Source organism: Urocampus carinirostris, chromosome 12, assembly GCF_059441175.1.
Source record: "Urocampus carinirostris isolate Australia breed hairy pipefish chromosome 12, RoL_Ucar_1.0, whole genome shotgun sequence".
Lineage (NCBI taxonomy): Eukaryota > Metazoa > Chordata > Actinopteri > Syngnathiformes > Syngnathidae > Urocampus > Urocampus carinirostris.
Genome location: NC_142360.1, coordinates 41,373,746 through 41,393,142, shown reverse-complemented (window position 1 = coordinate 41,393,142; position 19,397 = coordinate 41,373,746). Strand labels below are relative to the sequence as shown.

Genomic DNA, 19,397 nt, shown 5'->3' with positions numbered 1-19,397 from the left:
CAAAGACTTTAACAACTGCAGCTGGAGAAAGAGCGGGAGGAACGGATAATTGACTTGCTCTCGGCTCGCCGGTCACGCTCCCTCTGACTCTCCCCCAGTCAGCTATTGGGTTTTAATGAAATCACAAGACATGGAAAAGAAATGATATATTGCGACCAAAGACCAACACATTTAAACAAAGATAGGAAGACTAAGACGACATTAAACGGATTATAAATACACACCTTGAGCAAATACGTTTAAGCCTACTTTACATATTTCTCCAGACACATTTGAGAAACAAAGACAGTTTGCGTCACGTCATCTCTAAGTGTAGGCTATTGATTTCAAATAAATTGATCCAGCATACATATCAGTGTGTACGATGGTAGAGGGCAGTTAAGCATACAAGATCATCTTTTAAAAATAAGTATTAGCCCGTTTTTACACAAACCCTACCATTCGATGTCTCTGGGACTCGCAGGGCATGGGATATCTGGAAGGACCCATTCGTCAGGTTTACAATAGACTAGATATGCGCCCAGTTTTGAACATTCCGTCAGACTGCTCTGGGCCTCGACCTTCACATGAGGCGTCCATTTATCACCTCCGCTTTGTTTCGCGTCACGTCCGCAAAAACGCTCGGGGACAAAAAACACTTCAGACAGGAAAGAGTTCATCTCGTCAATCATTTATGTATAAAAATCAAAAGCTTGAACTTGCAACATTTCTCCTAAAATAGATATTGCTGAAGTCAGGAGCCCGGCGACGGCTCATCTGGGTGTGGCGCCGTCTCCTCCGAAGCAGGCGGGGGCGCCGCATTTCACGGCAGGGTGGACGGCGTCCGTCTCCAGAGTCCCCCGCATAAGCAGTTTTTGATCCAACGTTGTTCCCATTGCTTCATGGCGTTACTTTTGTTGGGCGAACGCAGCATGGTCACGCAGCCGCACCTGCCCCAGGAGCCACACCTGTCAAGCTCGCCTTCGTCCTCGCCGTTCCCTACTACCGACGCCACGCCGCACCTATCTACTCGCAGACTACGCACGTTCAAAGTAAAGATCATTCGTGTCAAAAATGTCTACGTTGACAAGTCCGTGATCCTACGGTGTCAAGCATAGGGCCCACCACAGATATTCATTCAGCTTGCGAAAATACGCTGAGAGAAGCACAAGAGAAAAGTTTGAAATACTGTATGTCTACTAGATGCTGCCAAAGCCAAGCACCACTCAGAAAGCAATTGGAGCTGAATTTCTTTCACTTTTTTCACTCACTCTCTCTTACCTATCTCATTATTTCTTTTGTTCTTTCGCTCCCTCTGTCTCTCCATTCATTCCTCTTTCCCGCCCTCTTATCTCAACTGAAGTTATCTCCTTCACTTTTTCTGTCTCACCCTTTCAATCAATTACTTCTCTATTTTTATCCCTTTTTTCCCAATACTTTTCTTTCTCAATTTTTCTTTCATTCTCCCCTCCCTCTCTGTCTATTTCTTCTTTTTTACTCCCGTCTCTGTTCCTCTATTTCTTCCCTCTTTTTTCAATTATCTTTCTTCCTTCCTCAATTTGTCCTCTCTTTCTCTTTTCCTCTCCGTGTCACTCTATTTCTTTTTCTTTCTCTTTGTTTTCTCTTTTCACTCGTTCTCTCCCTTCCTCTGTCTGTTCTTTTTCTTTCAATTCTTTCTTTCCAAGTTTTCTCTCTCTGGCTTCATTTTCTCTCTATTTTTTCACCCATTTCTCTCTTACTCTATTTCTTCTTTCTCTCTCTCTATGACGTTTTCCCATTCTTTCTCTTTTTGGTTCTCCGTCTCTCCGGTTCCCCAAGCTGGAATGAGTTGGTCTCACCTGGTGCAGGCCTTGCTCTCCTCGGTGGGGCAGACTCCCATGTGCACGCAGCGGAGGTTGTCGGTTCCGTGGCTGCCGGCGTTCCTGTGACAAACAGACGAGGTCGCTTCAGGAAACTAAATAAGGGAGCGCGAGGCTCGGGTCTCTTGTAGACCCTTTTCCAGCATACTCTTTTTCACATCATCGTCATCTTTTTAAAGGGACAGTGCGTAATATATGTTCGACTAGATTTCCCCAGACCTCAATACTAATATAAGCCAGCAGTCTTAACCCCTTTACCGTTCCTGTCAAACTGGTCTAAGACCCCCATCCAAGACGTACCCAAAGTCAACTGGGAACAATCTCAACTTTTAGTCTCCACTTCAAGTGCTACCTACATGGAGTTATCGGAGTAGGACCACGCAGGTTTTTTTTTTATTCTCGCCTGATTTGTATTTTTGCAATCACATGACTGCAGATGAGTGTAGAATAGGCATCTGAGCTGGAAAATAGCTTGAAGCCTTACCTCGTACCTTGTCAAATAGGATCACAATCTGGAAAACTACACATTGCATTTTACACATTTTTCTAAAGGGGTTTATAAAAGTGGCCATTTGCAGACAGCCGATCAGTTTCCAGCCCTGAAACCTTTGCAACAGTGTATTTTACGTTGCCTCATTTTTAGACATTGTAAAAGAGTTGTAAATGTTTCATTTCTCATTCCAAAAGTCAATCACAGATTATGCACACTTGTGCGTGAGTAAAAAATGGATCCTGAGTCGGATTTCAAATGTATATTTTAAGCTTCGATTTGCTGTTCATCTTAGAAAAACTAAAGGCTTAATCTCAATATATCATGCAAACAATTTCACTGGCACATTTCCAAGTGTCACTGCTCCATTGAATCAGTCACTTCTCAAAGTGAAGCAAGGCACACCAGTGTCAATTGAACATGCAAGGCCAAAAGACTTTTATAATAATAAGGGACTGAAAAGCCATAAACATGCGTGGGTTGATTCACTTCAGCAAAATAAATGATATCCAAATGACCTCTATTCCCGCTGCCAATGACGGCGCTCCAATTCAGCTAAAAATAAACCTCACGCAGTGATATATCAGCACTGCCAGACGACTTGCAGTGCTGATAGAGCCGTTGTTTGAAATGGTACTTTGTCTCCATCTTGCGGTGGAATGTTTTTACCATTTTTTTTAAAGGGAAAACCGTAGACCACGTGACCCAACCATAACACCGTAGTGGGTTAAAGAAAACAGAACTCATTACGGCAAAACCAGAGTACTTGGCAGGTATGACTTCATACACCTGTGCGAACCCTCTTATTAGTTATAAAGTCGTTTTTTCTTTTTTTTTACCAATAAACAATATATAAAGTCCCCTTGAAAACTACAGATGTTTTTGGACTACGGGCACCGAAACCCACCTTCCCGCGCCGTCGGAAGCGGCCGGCCCGGCGTTTTTCCCGAACTGCAACCTGATGGGCTGCTTTCCCTGCAGCTTGACGATGACGCCGTCGTTGAGGGGCAACCAATCCATGGCGGGCACCAGAAGTTGACTCGGCAGCAGACAGCACTCGTCGATCAGGTTCTCGTCCGGTTCCTGCGGGGGGGCGTCCTCCCGACCTGCCGACGGGACGCCCTCGTTAGCGCCGGCGAGGCCCGGACGGACGGGCGCCACTTACAGCAGAGCCAGAGTTTGGTGAGCAGGCGGAAGAGCAGCTGCAGACTGTCCTGGCTGTCGGAGGTGGCGGTGAAGGTGGGCAGGCAGCCGGGCTTCAGGAGACCCCAGATCCGGATCATCACCAGCATCTCCCGCAGCATCCCCAGGGAGGCGCCGTCGCGCATGAAGCCGAAGCCGGGACGCACGGAAGAACCCTGAAGGTGGGAGGGGAGCCCCGGTGAACGGGTGGCTCGGGCCAGAAACCGTGGTTGAAGAACAGTGACCTTTTGCCAAGTACAAGTGCTGTAGAGTGGTGAAGGTTTTCTAGAAACCAGGACTGTAGGGCAATAACACTTTGATAGAAATCGGAGCCGTACAGTGGAGACCCTTCCGCTAGAAACCAGAGCTTTATAGCAGCGACACTTTGCTAGAAACCAGAGCTGCAGAGTGGTGACTCTTTTCTAGAAAGTGGAGCTGTCGAACAGACAGGCTGTCCTAGAAACTATCGTTATGGAGCAGTGGCCTTTTCACAAAAAACTCTAGCTGTAGTACAGTGACCCTTTCCAAGAAACCATAAAACCATAGCTGAAGAACAGTAACCCTTTGCTAAAAACTGGAGCTGTAAGGTAGTAACCCTTTTCTAGAAACCAGAGCTGTAGAGTTGTGACCCTTTCACAAGAAACTGTAGCTGTAAAGCGATGGCGCTTTGTTTGAGACTGTAGCTGAAGAGTTGTGACCCTTTCCTAGAAATTGTAGCTGAAGAACAGTAACCCTTTTCTAGACACTAGAGCTGTAGAGTTGTGACTCTTTGCTAGAAACCATGGCTGTAAAGCAGTAACTCTTTGCTTAAAACCGGAGCTGTAGGGTAGTAGCCCTTTTCTAGAAACCAGAGCTGAAGAACAGTGACTCTTTGCTTGAAACCAGAGCTGTAAGGTAGTAACCCTTTTCTAGAAACCAGAGCTGTAGTGTTGTGACCCTTTCACTAGAAACTGGAGCTGAAGAACAGTAACCCTTTGCTTAAAACAGGAGCTTTCAAGTGTTGACCCTGTCCTAGGAACCGTAGCTGAAGAACAGTAACCCTTTTCTAGAAACCAAAGCTGTAGAGTTGTGACCCTTTTACTAGAAACCGGAGCCTTCGAGTGTTGACCCTGCTCCGGAAACCGGAGCTGTATCTATTAGCGGCTAACCGTTAGCAACTGCCACCACGAACCCCAAACTTTTATTCGCCAGGTTTTAAATCAATCGAGACCCCCCAAAAAAAAAAAAAAGACTGACCTGGTTGGGCAGGTTGGCGAGCAGGTACAAGACGAAGTCGCCCACCCATTGGATGAGCTGTTGCAGGGACTGCAGGGGATCCCCGTCCAAAACAAACTCCTCCGTCTTCAGGTTGATCATCACCTTGTCGATGTCTGCACCCCATCACAGTCAGGGCGGGGCGGAGTCACCCGCCAGCGCCACCTAGCGACCGGCGTCTCACCCGAGTCGGTGTTCTTGGCGCAGATCTCGCCGAGACGGTCTCCGGGACTCTTGTCGGGGGTGTTGAGGACGTGCGGCCTGAGGAGCGACTTCAGAGTGGAGCTGATGGCGATGAGCAGCAACTTGGCGTGGAAGTCGCACGCTCGCGCCGCCGTCGCCGTCGAGAGTTTGCACAGCGACGCCTTGATGGCCACGATGCGGGTGGCCAGTACCTGTGGGGGGGTTTCAGAGGGGGGGCGAGCGTCACGCCAGGCCACAAATAATCGCAAAACGTTGCGCGGGACGGGAATCGAACCCGGGTCGCGGCAGTCAGAGCGCTGAAACCTAACCGCTAGACCAGAGTTGAAATGAATGACGTGCCAAAAAACCTTGTCGACCTTTCTGAGAAGGATATTTGAAGTGTTAAAATATATAAATGAATATAAATGAGTATAACTGTCAGTGTATTTTTGTAATATTTCGGTAGAATTTTGGTAGGGTTTTGGTAGTATTCATATTTTTGTGGTCTTTCGGTAATAGCATTTTTGTATATAAGTATGTCTGTAGCATTTTGTGGTATTTTGTCACACTTTTGTCGTATTTCTGTGTGTAATGGTATTATCGTCGTAGTATTTTTGTAGTATTTCCGTTGTAATATTTATGTTGTAGTATTTTTGTACCATATTACTGTAGTAGCATTTCCATTTTATTATGTATGTAGTATTTCTGTACTGTTTTGTAGTACCACAGTAGTATTTTTGTAGTGTTACTGTCGATGTACTTTTGTCATATTTCTGTGGTATTTTTGTAGTAGCATTTCCGGATCTGTGTATTTTTGTAGTCCCTATTTTGTAATATTTCTATAGCATTTTGTAGTAATTGTTTATTTGTTTTCGATAGAAATATTTTTGTATTATTTCTATACTACTAATTTTGTCGTAGACAAAGGGAAAATGTGGAAGAAACTACATTTTTTCATTAGTAGTTGTGTTTGGTCAAGTTTTTTGTCATTTTTCTGTTGTGTATTTTGTTGTGTTTTCTATATTTAACTTATATTAATATATATGATAATATGACTTTATTTACTACGACACATCTTGGCAGATTTGGACCTTTTTTATTTACAAAGCCTGCCGGGCCGCACGTGGCCCACGGGCCGCGGTTTGGCGGGGAGGTACCTGCTGCAGGGCCTGGTTCTGCCTCATGTACTCCTCGTGGAGCTTGTCCACCAGGTTGTGGACCATGCCGGGTTGCACATGGAGGAGAACGTCCCACCAGTCGTAGCCCGTCACCATGCAGTACTCCAAAAGGAACAGGAGGTGGCGCAACGTGGTGTTCATTTCCAGGACTTGGCCCATAGAGGGCGACACCCGTAGCATGTGCAGCTAAAAGCAAACAGAAGAGGGCCAAATAGAGAGATACAAATATATGCCAGAGGAATCAATCGACACATGGGTAAAACATAATACCTGAATACGTTAAATCAATTAAAGCTAGGGTCCGGGTGAGGTTGGGCCGAATGGGCTTTTCTACAAAAAAAGCGCTGGTAAAAAGAAATGCCTCTCTTCTTAAGGGACAGTGTTTTAGAGTTGTCCACTAGATGTCGCTGTCATGTGTAGTCCAAGGAAGAGTACAAACCATGGAGACGGAAAGTGAGCAAAAAGCAGACTTTTTCTTCCAGTCTTTCTCAAAGAAAGACAAAAAGAAGGGAAATGGAGTTTTTAAAAGGTGTAAATAAATAGGGATGAAGAAATACAAAAGAGATTAAAAAAAAAAGGAAAACGGGAATAAAAAAGTAAGTAAGGGAAAAGGAAGCCAAAAAGGAAAATAGAGAAAAAAAGGAAAGAAACTGTTTCAAGAGAAAGAAAGACAAAAACAAAATACAATTTTCTTTTTTGCTCCTTTTTTTGTCTTTTTTCCATTTTTCTTTTCCCTTTTTTCTTGAGTATTATATTTTGCTCCTTTTTCATTTTCTCTATTTTGTCTTTTTCTTTTCTTTATTTGCTTTTTTCACATTTTTCTTTTTTCTTGAGTTTTATTTTTGGTCTTATTTCTGAAAACATATGAAATGACTAATTACTAAATAATTTGGTGCATATTGATATTATATCATTAAAGAAAATAAAAATCTGAGGAGCTGTTTAGGAGCCAAAAGAGACGGTTTTCTAAATTGAGTTGTCCTCTCGGGTGCCACTTCACATGACAATGCCATCATGACTTAGAGCATTTTCACGTACTTGGTATTTTTATCTAGTGTGTGGTCTTTAAGGTCAGACTGCCAAGAAACATGGCAATGGCAACAATTTCCAGCATTTTCAAGCAGATCACCCAAAATTCAAGCATTTTCCTGACCTTGAACAAAAAATTCAAACATTATCAAGGATCTGAAGTGCCCGGAAGGAACCCTGTTATTTCTATGGCATACATTTGTCTGTATTTTTTTTATTTAGACTTTTTTTTTTTTCGTACGGCCGGATCGGTACATTTATGTGCGTTCGCACGCCGGTCGTCGGCCAACCGGCAGACGCCAACTCCCGGCCCACGTCGGCCGTATTTCACGCTTCGGAAAGACACTCACCTTCCCGTGATTGTCGACCCCGGCGAGAGCCAGGGAGGTCCAGGAGAACTGCAAGGCCTTAAAATGGAGGCCGGGCGTTCCGCTCCGGGGGCGCTTGACGGCCGAGTCCTCGCCCGGCCGCTGGGCGGAGCCGTAGAAGACGCCCATGGTGTGGAGCGACAACCGGTGCAGGATCTGAATGCTGCCGTCGTGGAAGGCCAGCGCCAGTCCTGCGCAAAACCCAACAGAGCGGTCCTCACAGATAGTGAGCGAATCCCCCAACGGATGGGTCGGCCTATGCTCGACCAATCATTTAAGGCACGCTCCCGCCTCCCGACTATAAAACCGACACGCGAGCTCCAAATTCGCTCTCTTCTCTCGGCACACCAGCTCTCCCGGTCTTCAGAAGGCAGGCTCCTTATGCCAACGACTAAAGCAGAAGGTCGGCGTTTTCTATTCCGCCGTCCTTCTCGACAAACTCTTCCAACAAGATACCTTTTGTTCCCGTGAGGTCAACCAAGATTTCACAACAACTGTTTTTGGTGCAGGAGCAACTCCTATTTCATTTCTGATAAGCTATGAAAGAATTCCTCGTCCTCTGAATAAGTTGATTGTTTTAACGCGGAGAGTTCTTCATTCGTATGAGTACCTATTCCTTTTTTCTTTGGACTAGAAAATCGCTAATAATGTTTTGGATAATTGCCTCACATATTTATGGTACCAGCCAAAATCCAAAATCCTATCGCTCCGTTTTATGTTGTAGCCTTTGTTTGTGTGGTGTTGAAGTTTCTTCAGTAGAGTGTTAGTAAAAAGAAAACTCCATCAATCCATGTGTGTTTTAATGTACGTATATCGGAAACAGGAAAAAATACTTCATTTAACATTGCTATGAAGCCAAATTTTCGAATGATGTGACTGAAATGGCTTTTCATTCTGTTTCCCTGATATCATGATCTCAAAAAGGCAAAACGAGTTTCAAAAGAAATAAGAAACTGGGCTCTTCAACTTAATTGGTCAATAAAGTTAAATTTTTTGCAACACGCAAGTAGACCACCGAATTTTCCGCACTATAAGTCTCTCCTGGGTAGAAGTCGCACCAGCAAAAAAATGCTGGGAAACACATGTATAAGTCGCATTATTTGGGGGACATTTCTGTAATCAAATCCAACAGCAAAAAAGAAATTCAACGGCTATTATCAAGAAGAGCGACTAAAGAGTCACTTGCTGTTGTTTCTGCCGCTCTATTTGCTCCGTAGACCCAAAATACGGAGGCGGTAAAGATTGACAAAAGTGAGACAGCCTTACCCAATCCGGGACAAAATTTGGTGTCTGACGCCACCTTCAGGTCAGTGTTGGAGATAGAAATGGGTAGTTTGGGAAGGGCGACGGCCGAGACCCTCTCCAGGTCGTTGGTGGTGGTCAGGATCCTCCACTTGAGGATGGTGGGCTGCTTCTCGCCCACTGGAAAGAAGGCACAAGCCTATTTGTCCGCATGCTCCACAACAATCGATAACAGGGACAATCGACGATGAATTCCAATGTTGGCTATTGTCTCGGCGACACATTTTTCAACGTAGTGAGGCATCCATACGCGCAACAGTGTCTTCATCTCGAGCGCTAAAAATAACAATCGTAAAAATAGGATTCATTTCAAAGCTCCTTGCAGGAAAACCGAAGGTCACCGTACACAGAATATTAAACAACAATAAAACTAAACAACAAGTCTGAAGAGGTTGTTTTTCAGTCCGGATTTTAAGAGGGACAGGATGGCGAAACTCTGGAGGTCAGGTAGGGATGAGTTCCAGAGCATGGGGGCAGAGCGGCTGAAAGCAGCTACAGACAGCGAAAAAAAGGGGCAGAGGACAGTAAGAGGGAGGGAGGAGGAGGATCTGGCGCGGCAATGTGAAGGATGTCAGAAAGATAAGGAGGAACAAGGTTATGGATGGCCTTATAGGTGTAGAGAACGATTTTGTAGGTGATTCTTTGGAGTTGCTGAAGGACAGTGGTGATGAGATGGCTAACGTACAGGAATGACGGCGTTAACATCATGGAGCAGAACTTGTAAAGTTAGGGAAACAATTTGCAAGGTGGCAGTATCTTGGTGGGACACAAACATTGAATGAGAAAGCACATCAGACAGTGGAACCAAGCAGAGTCTGACACGCCTCAGTAAGATTCAAGTTTTGATTGTACATTTTATACGCCTATATTTGGCTGTAAGGGTTTTAAATGTAAGTGGGCGGAGCTTATAGAGGAAGTTTGTACTGACCGACGGGCGATCGATGCTGGAAGATGTTATTGACGGGGAGGCCTTCCTTCCTCAGGGACCAGCACTCCACGATGCTGCCGCTCTGATTGGACGCGCAAAGTAAGACCTGTAAAGACCGCAAACACAGGACACCGTGTTACTTTACTCATACGGTGCCGTTGACGTAGGTTCATGTCATTTACGTTGTTGTTTTTTAAATGAAATGCTAGAAAAGACAAATTTGTCCTTCAGATGTACAATAAGGTCAAGGAAAAATAGCTAAAAAAAATAAAATAAAAATCAAGTATAGAATTCTTGAAAATGCACTGAACCGAACCTTGCATGGCTGTTGCCGCTGTGTGAGTGTGAAGCACATTGTAAAGTGCTTTGGGAGATCTTCAGTGACTTGAAAAGCACCAATATGAATGCAGAATATTTACCATTTTACCGTTTGAAAATTATATTAAGAAAAATAAGCGCCATTTTCTGTTTTACCCCGAAACAGCGTAAATGAGTTAAATTTAAGAAAAAGATCATTAAAATGTAAAACAATGTGGGTGTCATTGTTATTATTAAAGTAAAAGTATGACAAAGTTAGAAAAAATAACTCAAATAAATGACGTTTTTTGACAATGTGGGGTAAATGTTATTTACTTTTTGTAGTGCAAGTATAATACGGTAATGAATGGAAGTACAAAGATTGTATATTTGCATTTTAAAGAAGCATTTTCTGACAATGGGATAAATGACCATTCATTTTTTGAGTGAGAGTATAATAAATATAGCTATAAATTGAAGTATAATTACAAAAAATGAGCAACATTTTCTGCAATGCGAAAAAGACATAAATGACGTGAAAAATCGATGGCACTGAATGAGTTAAAGGGACGCCTACAAAAACCCTGTGGTTCTCTCTCTCTCCACGTTTCCTGTCTCTTTAATCTACTATGCCGGCACCCAAAAGATTTCTCAAACCATGTGCCCCTTGAGCTAAAATGAGTGACAGAAAACAATGAATAGATCCCACAGAGTGTGCTAAGCCACGCCCACCATACTTACCGTATCCATGTATCACACGCAGAGCAAATAGAGCGTCTGAAACAAGAGCGAGCGCCTCTTTAGTCGTTATTCCTAATAGCGTAGCCGTATCATTTCTTCCATATTATCCAAACTTATCTCAAAAGACAGTATAAAAGGCTCTCAATTATTATATACGGAGTTCTAATCGTGGCATCAAGGTGCCCAAAGACGCTAATAACCTTGCGAGGGTGGATGCAAAATGTTGGGGAACAACGAGGAAGTCATCCGCCCCTACCAATTTCACAAGGAATGAACTAAGATTTCTCAACTCTGACGGACTCTTACTGCAAATGGAAAGGAAGGTATGTACACTTGATTGTTTTCCCATCTAACAGACCTTCATGACTTTTGGCCTAGCATGTGACGTCATCCACTCCGCTGTTGCTAAACTACAAACACAGCACCCCGAGGCCATCCCCTTAATCTGTTCATAAACAACAAAAGGATACGGGGATGAATAAACTATCTATCTATCTATCATTTTCAGGTTGAATTGAACGTGAGGGCGACGGCATGCCTTTATCCACTTCCAACAAATATCATGATGAGTTTGGAGCTGAGGAAAAGTGCCCCAGACACACCGTCCAACCATTTTTGATACAAAACACGACTTGCAAATGTTTTAGGTCGCAAAGTTACTTCCAGAACGAAATCACCGCACAAGCGCGTGGATCACACGTGATACAAAGACGTACGACCTAAATCGTCCTCGCTTTCCGATTGGCTGAGAACGAGCGCCGCTGGATCTATTCATTGAGGAGCGCCGCTTTAACCGATGTTAGGGAACGCGAGGATGCAGCGAAACCGGGAAATAACAAATGCTAAAACAGACCTGCTCCGAGTTCTCCCTGGTGAGGAACTTGAGGTGCGTGACGGCAGGGTACTTGTCCCTCCTCAGGGGGTCGCTGGTGCAGCGCAAAAACAAGGAGGGCAAAAGTTCCGTATCGATGCGGCACTTCTCGCTCACCACGCTCACCACCACCTGCGAACGCCACCTCAGGTCACAGGCTCGGAGAGCGGCCCTCGCCCTCGCTCTACCTTGTAAAACTGCACCGGCGAGGAGCTGCTGCCGTCGGTGGCGGCCACCACGATGTTGCCGCCTCCCGTGAAGGCGATGTCCGCCAGCGCCACGCGTCCCCGCAGCCGGCAAAGGCTCTCGCTGGCCGTCAGCAGAGCGCCGCCGGGTTTGATGAGCGACACCGTCACCAGGCCGCTGACCGTCACCGCCAGCCAACCCTCCATCGGCTTGCCGCCGAAAAGAGTCAGGGACGGCGAGAACTTCACCCTGGAGAACTTCTCGCCGAAGTTGGTGGAACCGGACTGCGGAGAAGCGGGAGAGGGCGGGGCTCGGTGTCGGGTGCCGGTCGACGGGGCGAGCGGGCGGAGTTTACCTTTTCCACGTGCAGCGCGAGCGTGACGCCGTTGTGCAACCAGCTGAGCGCCACCACGGGGTCGCCCTCCACCCAACTGCTGAGGAGGTTTTCCCAACTGTTGACCAGATGTGAAGACATGGACCAGCACTTGATGTGACCGTCCCCGTCCGCCGACAGCAACTTGGAACCTGGAAACACCCGCACGCTTCACAACCTCGTTCTCCATTCAATATCGGACGCCTGCAAAGGCGATACCAGATCCTTATTTTGACTACGATTGCGCATGGCAGTCCCTTCTTTTGACCAATATTGTTCAATGTAGCCGGTTAAGTTCACCAATATTGTGCACTTTTGGGGGTGGGACAAAAATGGATTCATGCATATTGTAAAGTTGACCGTTTTTGGTTGTGTATTTCTCAGACTTCCATGCTATGCAATGAACCTGTTTTTATATTCCTAAATAAAAAAGCAATCATCGCACACACACATAGTCACGTTTCAAAGATCAGTCTAATTCCATTATTTGTAAATACGTTTCTCAATTTTATTTGAATGTGAAGTCGCGCTTATGTCTGACTTCATTTCCTGTTTATGTGTGACATCAATAAAGCAGGCCTACTGACCGAATGTTGTCAGTACGGCCCGGGCAACCTGGGAAGATGGCGGCTGGGCCGTGCTCGCTCCATTCGCCAGGGAGGTCAAACCTCAATAAGTGTTTTTATCTGAATAATAGAGAGTTTATATTTTGTATATCTCTCACACATATGTGGTGATTTTATCTTTGCCGATTTTTAAAATGAAAGTTTGTGACTGGAATCGCACTATATGCTCTATAGTGGGTTACCTATGCTCCAAATTAGTCTACCCGTTCCCCTTGCAGACCTAGAGCGCACCTTGCAATAATTTGGAGATGGATATTTTCAGCGTTTTGCAATAAGACAGATGAACTGGCTGTGCTGGTGAAAAACATCCAAGCGTACAGGGAGTGCAGTTTGCCGTGTTTTACGGAAACGTGGCCTCACGTCTAGCATCCCGTACGCTAACGTGGAGCTACCCGGCTTCAGCGCCGTTAGGGCAGACAGAGACACAAAAGCCTGCGGGAAGCGGAGAGGAGGCGGACTCGCTATCTACATGAACATGAGGCGGTGTCACCCTGGGCACAAAGATTTCCATCTGCCGCAGGGACGTCGAATTTTTGCTCTAGCGTTTGACGTCATCCACCCCGCTGTTGCTAAACGACAACACAGCACCTCGAGGCCATCCTGTTCATAAACAACACAAGGATACTGCTGGAAGTGTAAATTTCCCTACGGGGATGAATCAACTATCTATCTATCTATCTAGACATCTAGACATCTTGTATTGTTTACCAGCTTTTGTCTTTAAAGAATAAAAACATGAAGAAAAGAGACATTTTTCTGCTGCTGTTAGCTGCATTCACTTTGTGTGTTGAAATAAGAGTATTTTTACTCATCTTTGCCCCTCAGTTTTGCATTTAATGACTGAAAAGTGGAGTCCAAGACCTCACAAGCCATTATCCTCACAGACTGCGATCGTGCACTGTGACATTTGTTTTAGTCAAAGGAACAAAATCACGATGGTCTCTCGATTAAGTATTGACTTGATTTCTTGACCAATACATTGCTCTTCTTTATTAAGGTGTTCAGTTTTAATATTAAACAGATATCATAATGAGGGATTTTTTTAATAACTGACTGATATGCATTTTTTGAACATCCTTCATGATGAATTGCCCCAGAAGTGAATGATTGATGTTGCTTGTTGCAAACGAAATTGCAATCATCAATGATATTGAAGCGCAATTATCGAGAATCTTGATATAAATCGAATCGGCGCTTTAGTATCGTGATACAATGGAATCGTGATCAAAGCATATCTTCCCACCCTTACGCTCTATAGTGGGTTATTTGGACGATCATTTCGCACTGCAGTTCATTATTTTGACTATTGTCAGTGTCTGAAATAAGGCCTGCCCGGACGCCAAGAGCGTGCATCTTTTACGTCGGGCGTACAACTTACGAAATGTCTCGGCCCGGGTGGCCGACAACTTTTTCAAGAAAAAAAAACCAAAGATTTTTTTACAAATCAAACGTTCGCTTTATTCCGATGTCGAAATCTTCGTTCGTTGGCAATTTGCATACTCGGTAGATGATCAGAAGCCCGCATCGAATAATTTCATGCTTCCGGACTTTCCCAAGCATTATAAGGTCGTGCATTTGCATCTCATTTTCCAAAGTAGACGCATAGAGAACACAAGAAAAATGGAGAAGTGGTTTATAATCAAGCCAAAACCTCAGCCACAGGGGAAAGATTCAAAAGAAGCTAACAAAATGGATGACGCTACAAAACGTAAACATTAAACGCATAATGGAAAGAAGAGTTCACGTGGTTTGGAGCAAACATTGCATGAATAAGGATGAGTCAATCCAGGTACATACTGATGGCAGATGGAAAACATGCAATGAATTATAAGTAGATTTATAATAAACTTAGTTTGAAAGTGTTGTTCTGTTGTATATTCTGATGTTCACTCCTTAATACATTCTAACAGTGGGTTTTTTTGCAATGAGTCAACTTATTGTGTTTCAAGTTGTGAAAAATGGGGCAGGCAACTTTATGGCTCTGAAAAGTTGCCTTCCCTGGTGTCCGCTAACTTTTTCTCATGAGTTTCAGACACAGCTATTATTGATAATTTGATAGCTTGATTAGCTATCTAGCTATATAGAAAGAAATGTTTCTACCTCGTGGGTTTTGACTGTCACGAGACATTTTTGAAACGCAACTCCCGCAAAAAACAGGTATTACCTACTGTACTTGAATTTAGTTTGTGATCTGACCTGATTGGTCCCACTCCAGACAGGAAATGACCTCAGCGTGACCCGAGTTGACCGAGTAAACGTCCCAGGGATGCTCCGTGTCCATGATGTGGATCATGTGACTCACGTCTGCAACCAATCACAATGAGGCCGACGGCCGTGAGGGAGAAGCGAGCCGGCTCTCTGGCGCTTACCCGTCTGTCCTCCGTCGTCTTCGTTCTTCAGGTCCGTGGTGAAGGCCACTAGGTTTCTGCAGGACCAGGAGGACACCAAGGGGATGGAGGGACAATGGGTGGTTTTGGGACGGCGTTCCCAGTCGCAAACGTACGCCAGCTCCATCTTGCCGGGCGGATGGACGACGCTCACCCGTCTTTTGTCCTCTGAAACGGTCAAAAAAATTTAGTTTTGTTTTGGAGTTTTTTGTTGCTTTGTTGGAGCGAATTGACAGATTACAACAAGGAACTTTGAACGAAGCACACATGCTTTTAGGCAGATTTTTTTTGTATGTCGGCATTATTGTGTGCTTTGGAATAAATATTTTACACGGTTGGATTCACTATACTCTAAGGAGGCCGTGGTTGTGTACTTTCATTGAATTTGATGGCTGCAAGACGGCGTCTTTGGGAAGTTACGCCGGCGTTAAAGTTTTCAGCTATCCTTTTTCTGACTGATGGTGAGGTTTCTGTGATGAGTACATTTCATACCTGTCAACCTGTAGGTTTTTGCCGTACAAAGTACGTTTATGATGCATTTTAAGACATGTACGATGTACAAGAAAATCCGTACGGAAAAACGCAGATTTATCATTGATGGGTACCGTCCGGTATACACCGACGATCACCAAACGGCAAATCCATCAAGTCAAACGGGATGGCCGCGGTAGCCTCCATCTCGGTATCGGTTTTTTTTCGTTGCAAAGGAAGCAAGCGTTTGATGCAACCGTGCGCATGCATCTGCCGCTGTAGTGTCTCATTTCGACTCCCCTGCAAAATCCTCACCCCCTCGCGTGAACGCGGATTCTGCTGCGCTTCCGACAATAGCGATCGTATTCTATATAATAAGCTTATTAAAACAATAAAGCTATTGTCGGAAGCGCAGCAGAATCCGCGTTCACGCGAGGGGGGCGGATTTTGCAGGGGAGTTGAAATGAGGCACTACACCGGAAGACTCCTCAACAGACGCAGAAGTGACGTTTTGCCATTTCACAAAGCTTATGAAAAACAGGTTTCCCAGTCACAAGGCTGCAAAGCTTTGTATTTTCTGTCCCTGTTAAATAGTCTGTTTGAAATTTAAAATACAAGCATCAATGGTTGATATTGTGCTTTGGTTTACAAAATACAAATGCCGACTCATTTTTTCCTCCCAAAAATATATTTATTTACAAATAAATTAAGAGTATGTACAGAATAAACTGGCGAGGAAAGCGAGCTCTGTTGCGGGCACAGAGCTGGACAGCCTGACAACAGTAGCTGGGAGACGGGCACTGAAAAAGCAGCGGTCAATCATGGACAATTCATCGCATCCACTACACAGCATTATCTCCAGACAGAAGAGCAGCTTCAGCGACAGACTGCTGTCACAGTCTTGTACCACGGACAGACTGAAGAGATCTTTTCTTCCTCATGCCATGAGGCTCTTTAACTCCACCCGGCGGAGTAAAGGGTTAAGTCAAGTCATGTTTATTTGTGACGCCCTTAATCACAAAGAGTCTCAAAGGGCTGCACAGACCACAGTTTATTGCCAACTACAGACTATTATGACACCATCCCCTGATCTAAAACCTACATGAGGGCAAGGAAAAACTCAAAAACCTCAAGTCATATTTTTTGGTTTGGCCCTGAATCACAAAGAGTCTCAAAGGGCTGCACAGACCACAGTTTATTGCAAACTACAGACTATTATGACACCATTCCCTGATCTAACACCAACATGAGGGCAAAAAATACATATTATCAACATAAAATATAGGTTATTCATTAAGTGACTCGAATAGCACTATAAAAATGCAGTCCAGTTTCTTTTTTGTATCAGTTTCTTTTTAGATTTATAAACATTGTAACTTATGTTTCCTGTGTTTCTCAGTGTTGACATTTTATTTTTATAATGTTTCCCCATTTTTAAGTCATCCATTATAATTCATTATAAATTGTAAATTGTAATCGATTCATGTTGAAAAAAGAAATTTAAAGAAGAAGGATGGAAGACAGGATTTTGGGGTCCCCTATGTTCAGTACAATACTCATGATAATGCAATCTTCTGCACAAAATAAATGAATAGGTTTTTGAAAAATCTATTATTCTGCCAAGTTATAATAACATTTACTTTTTTCCTTCTGTCGGAAAAGTTTAACTCATTTGTTATACCAAGCAACTAGAAACTAGTCCATCCATGACACAACATCACGTTTCTTATACATATGGGTTTTGCAGCGCATCAACAATTAAACTAAGAAATACAAAAAAAAAATACGTAATCGTAAAACACAACCCTGAAAAACACTGGAAACATCCATTATCTGCACTAGGGTCGCGAGGGTGCTAGAGCCCATAACGAACTGGTTACCAGCTAGTTGGAAGGCACACAGAGACGGACAACTCACTCGCTCATTCACACCTAGGGACAATTATAACCGGCCAATTAACCTGATATGCACTGAAAACAGTGCTGCGGGGTTTATTAACCCCCCCCCCCCCCCCCCCCCCCATTCATTTGATATGCCCCCCGAGAGGCATGTCTGGCAACGGCCCTGCTTCGCATCATTTTGCGCTCACCTCACACAATTTGGGTCCAGCAGCCTTCACAACAATGTTATAATCACGTTCTTGTCCATAAAATTAACGAATAAACAAAATTCAATCAGCTTGAGGAGAAAAATCACAACTCGACAGCTTAACAACAAGCATCTTTCGTCTTACTGCTCAATGAAGAACAAAATGCCGAGGACCCCAAAAGCCCACTTTGGTACCCTTGGCTACGCCTTCCGCCTGAACAGATATGTATTGCTCAATTGCAGATTTAAAAAAAGCAACTATTTCATCCATACAAAAAATAATGACTTTTCATAATTCGATAATTACATTTGAAAGAGAAAATTATTGACACAACGTTATATTCATTGTTTCTGCTTCATGGAACGTATTTTTAAAGAAGACTTCTACGTCTACATAGTTGCCATATTGGATGTGGAAAAATGACCACAACAGAACAGCGTGACATGTTTTGCATTGAGATGCATGCATTTATTTAATTCCCATTTGAGACCACAAAAAGCTTGATGACGGACAAATTAATAATGTCTATTACAATACATAACTTAATTGAACGAATGTTGCTTCCAGAAGAAGGAAAATATTTTTGTATTCTATAATATGGCAAGAAAAGTTGAATAAAAAGGCTAGGACCCCCTCTCCAATGCTCTTCAAAGGTAGACGTTTAAGCTTAAAATGCCTTAAAGTGCTGCTTCTCAACTGGTTTGTCTTGAGACCCAGCGTTTTTTAGTTTTGTATTTCTTTTAGTTTTTCTTTTCAATCGGGTTGCAACAAAGGCTACATCACCTAAAAAATGAACAAAACACCTGAAAAGAAAAAAAAGGATGACAAGTTAAAGCCACAGGCTTATAAGAGAATGTTGGACGTTTCCTGTATCAATCCTTCAAACAAATGATCATATTTTACATTATTTTACAGTCAACATTACATTCATTTAAAAATGATCACATTGTTTGGAGTACATACAGTGTATGACAATTTCTGAGATTTTTTTTGTTTTGCAAACGTTTCCTTTTTTGACTCGATCGTTGTTATCACCGTTTTTCCACTTTTTCTCCCCCTTATCACTGTCTTTCTTGGGACGGATTATTATGGACAGAAAAGGAAATAAAACCAACAAGACCACAATAAAATGAGATGTGGTCCCCTTCAAATGCCCGATTGACTGAATAGGTAGAAAAGATCGAGCAGGGCATTATCGCCATATACTCTAATGCAGCTTTTGGCTTTGGAAAGGGAGGAAGGACATGAACTGTCACTTTGTGAGTGACAGGATATTCAAAGCTCCAGTGTGTAATATTTGACCACCAGATGACACTGTATGGTCTAATGCGAAGGAAAACCCCGTGCCACAGAGTACAGCATAGCAGCAAGATGCCAGACTAACACGGCGGCGACCTCTAGGTAAGGATTCCACTGTGTACTAATTTGTTTGTCTCTAAGCACAAGGTAATTAGTTACCTGCTGCCCTTTATTTTATGGAAAAGTACTACATGACTACTCTGCCAGGAGCTAGACCAGACAGCCACACAAATTGGATAATTTCCCACGGAACACCTGACAATATCTCGTGGCACACCCGTGTGCCGTGGCACAGTGTTTGAAAA

General features: G+C 43.8%; 1 protein-coding gene across 1 annotated transcript; it reads right to left on the bottom strand.

The window, feature by feature from the left end:
• Nucleotides 1–654: 654 nt before the first annotated feature.
• Nucleotides 655–17,973, bottom strand: med16 (mediator complex subunit 16). Its single transcript, XM_088349354.1, has 16 exons — nt 17,794–17,973; nt 15,216–15,401; nt 15,043–15,150; nt 12,203–12,372; nt 11,850–12,131; nt 11,644–11,793; nt 9,753–9,858; nt 8,789–8,944; nt 7,505–7,713; nt 6,105–6,311; nt 4,949–5,159; nt 4,747–4,880; nt 3,494–3,686; nt 3,236–3,434; nt 1,818–1,901; nt 655–929 (listed from the first exon to the last, which is right to left on the bottom strand). Exons 2-16 carry the CDS (start codon nt 15,358–15,360, stop codon nt 803–805), a joined length of 2,481 nt encoding a protein of 826 aa, XP_088205480.1. The 5' UTR covers nt 15,361–15,401; nt 17,794–17,973; the 3' UTR covers nt 655–802.
• Nucleotides 17,974–19,397: the final 1,424 nt, after the last annotated feature.

Bases quoted from the DNA above. Each gene is read 5' to 3' on its own strand.
- med16 (XM_088349354.1), bottom strand. From the start codon at position 15,360: ATGGAGCTGGCGTACGTTTGCGACTGGGAACGCCGTCCCAAAACCACC. The intron at 15,151-15,215 runs GTAAGCGCCAGA...GATTGGTTGCAG, and splicing joins AGACGACGGAGGACAGACGG to ACGTGAGTCACATGATCCAC. The intron at 8,945-9,752 runs GTCAGTACAAAC...CCTTCTTTCCAG, and splicing joins CCAGCATCGATCGCCCGTCG to TGGGCGAGAAGCAGCCCACC.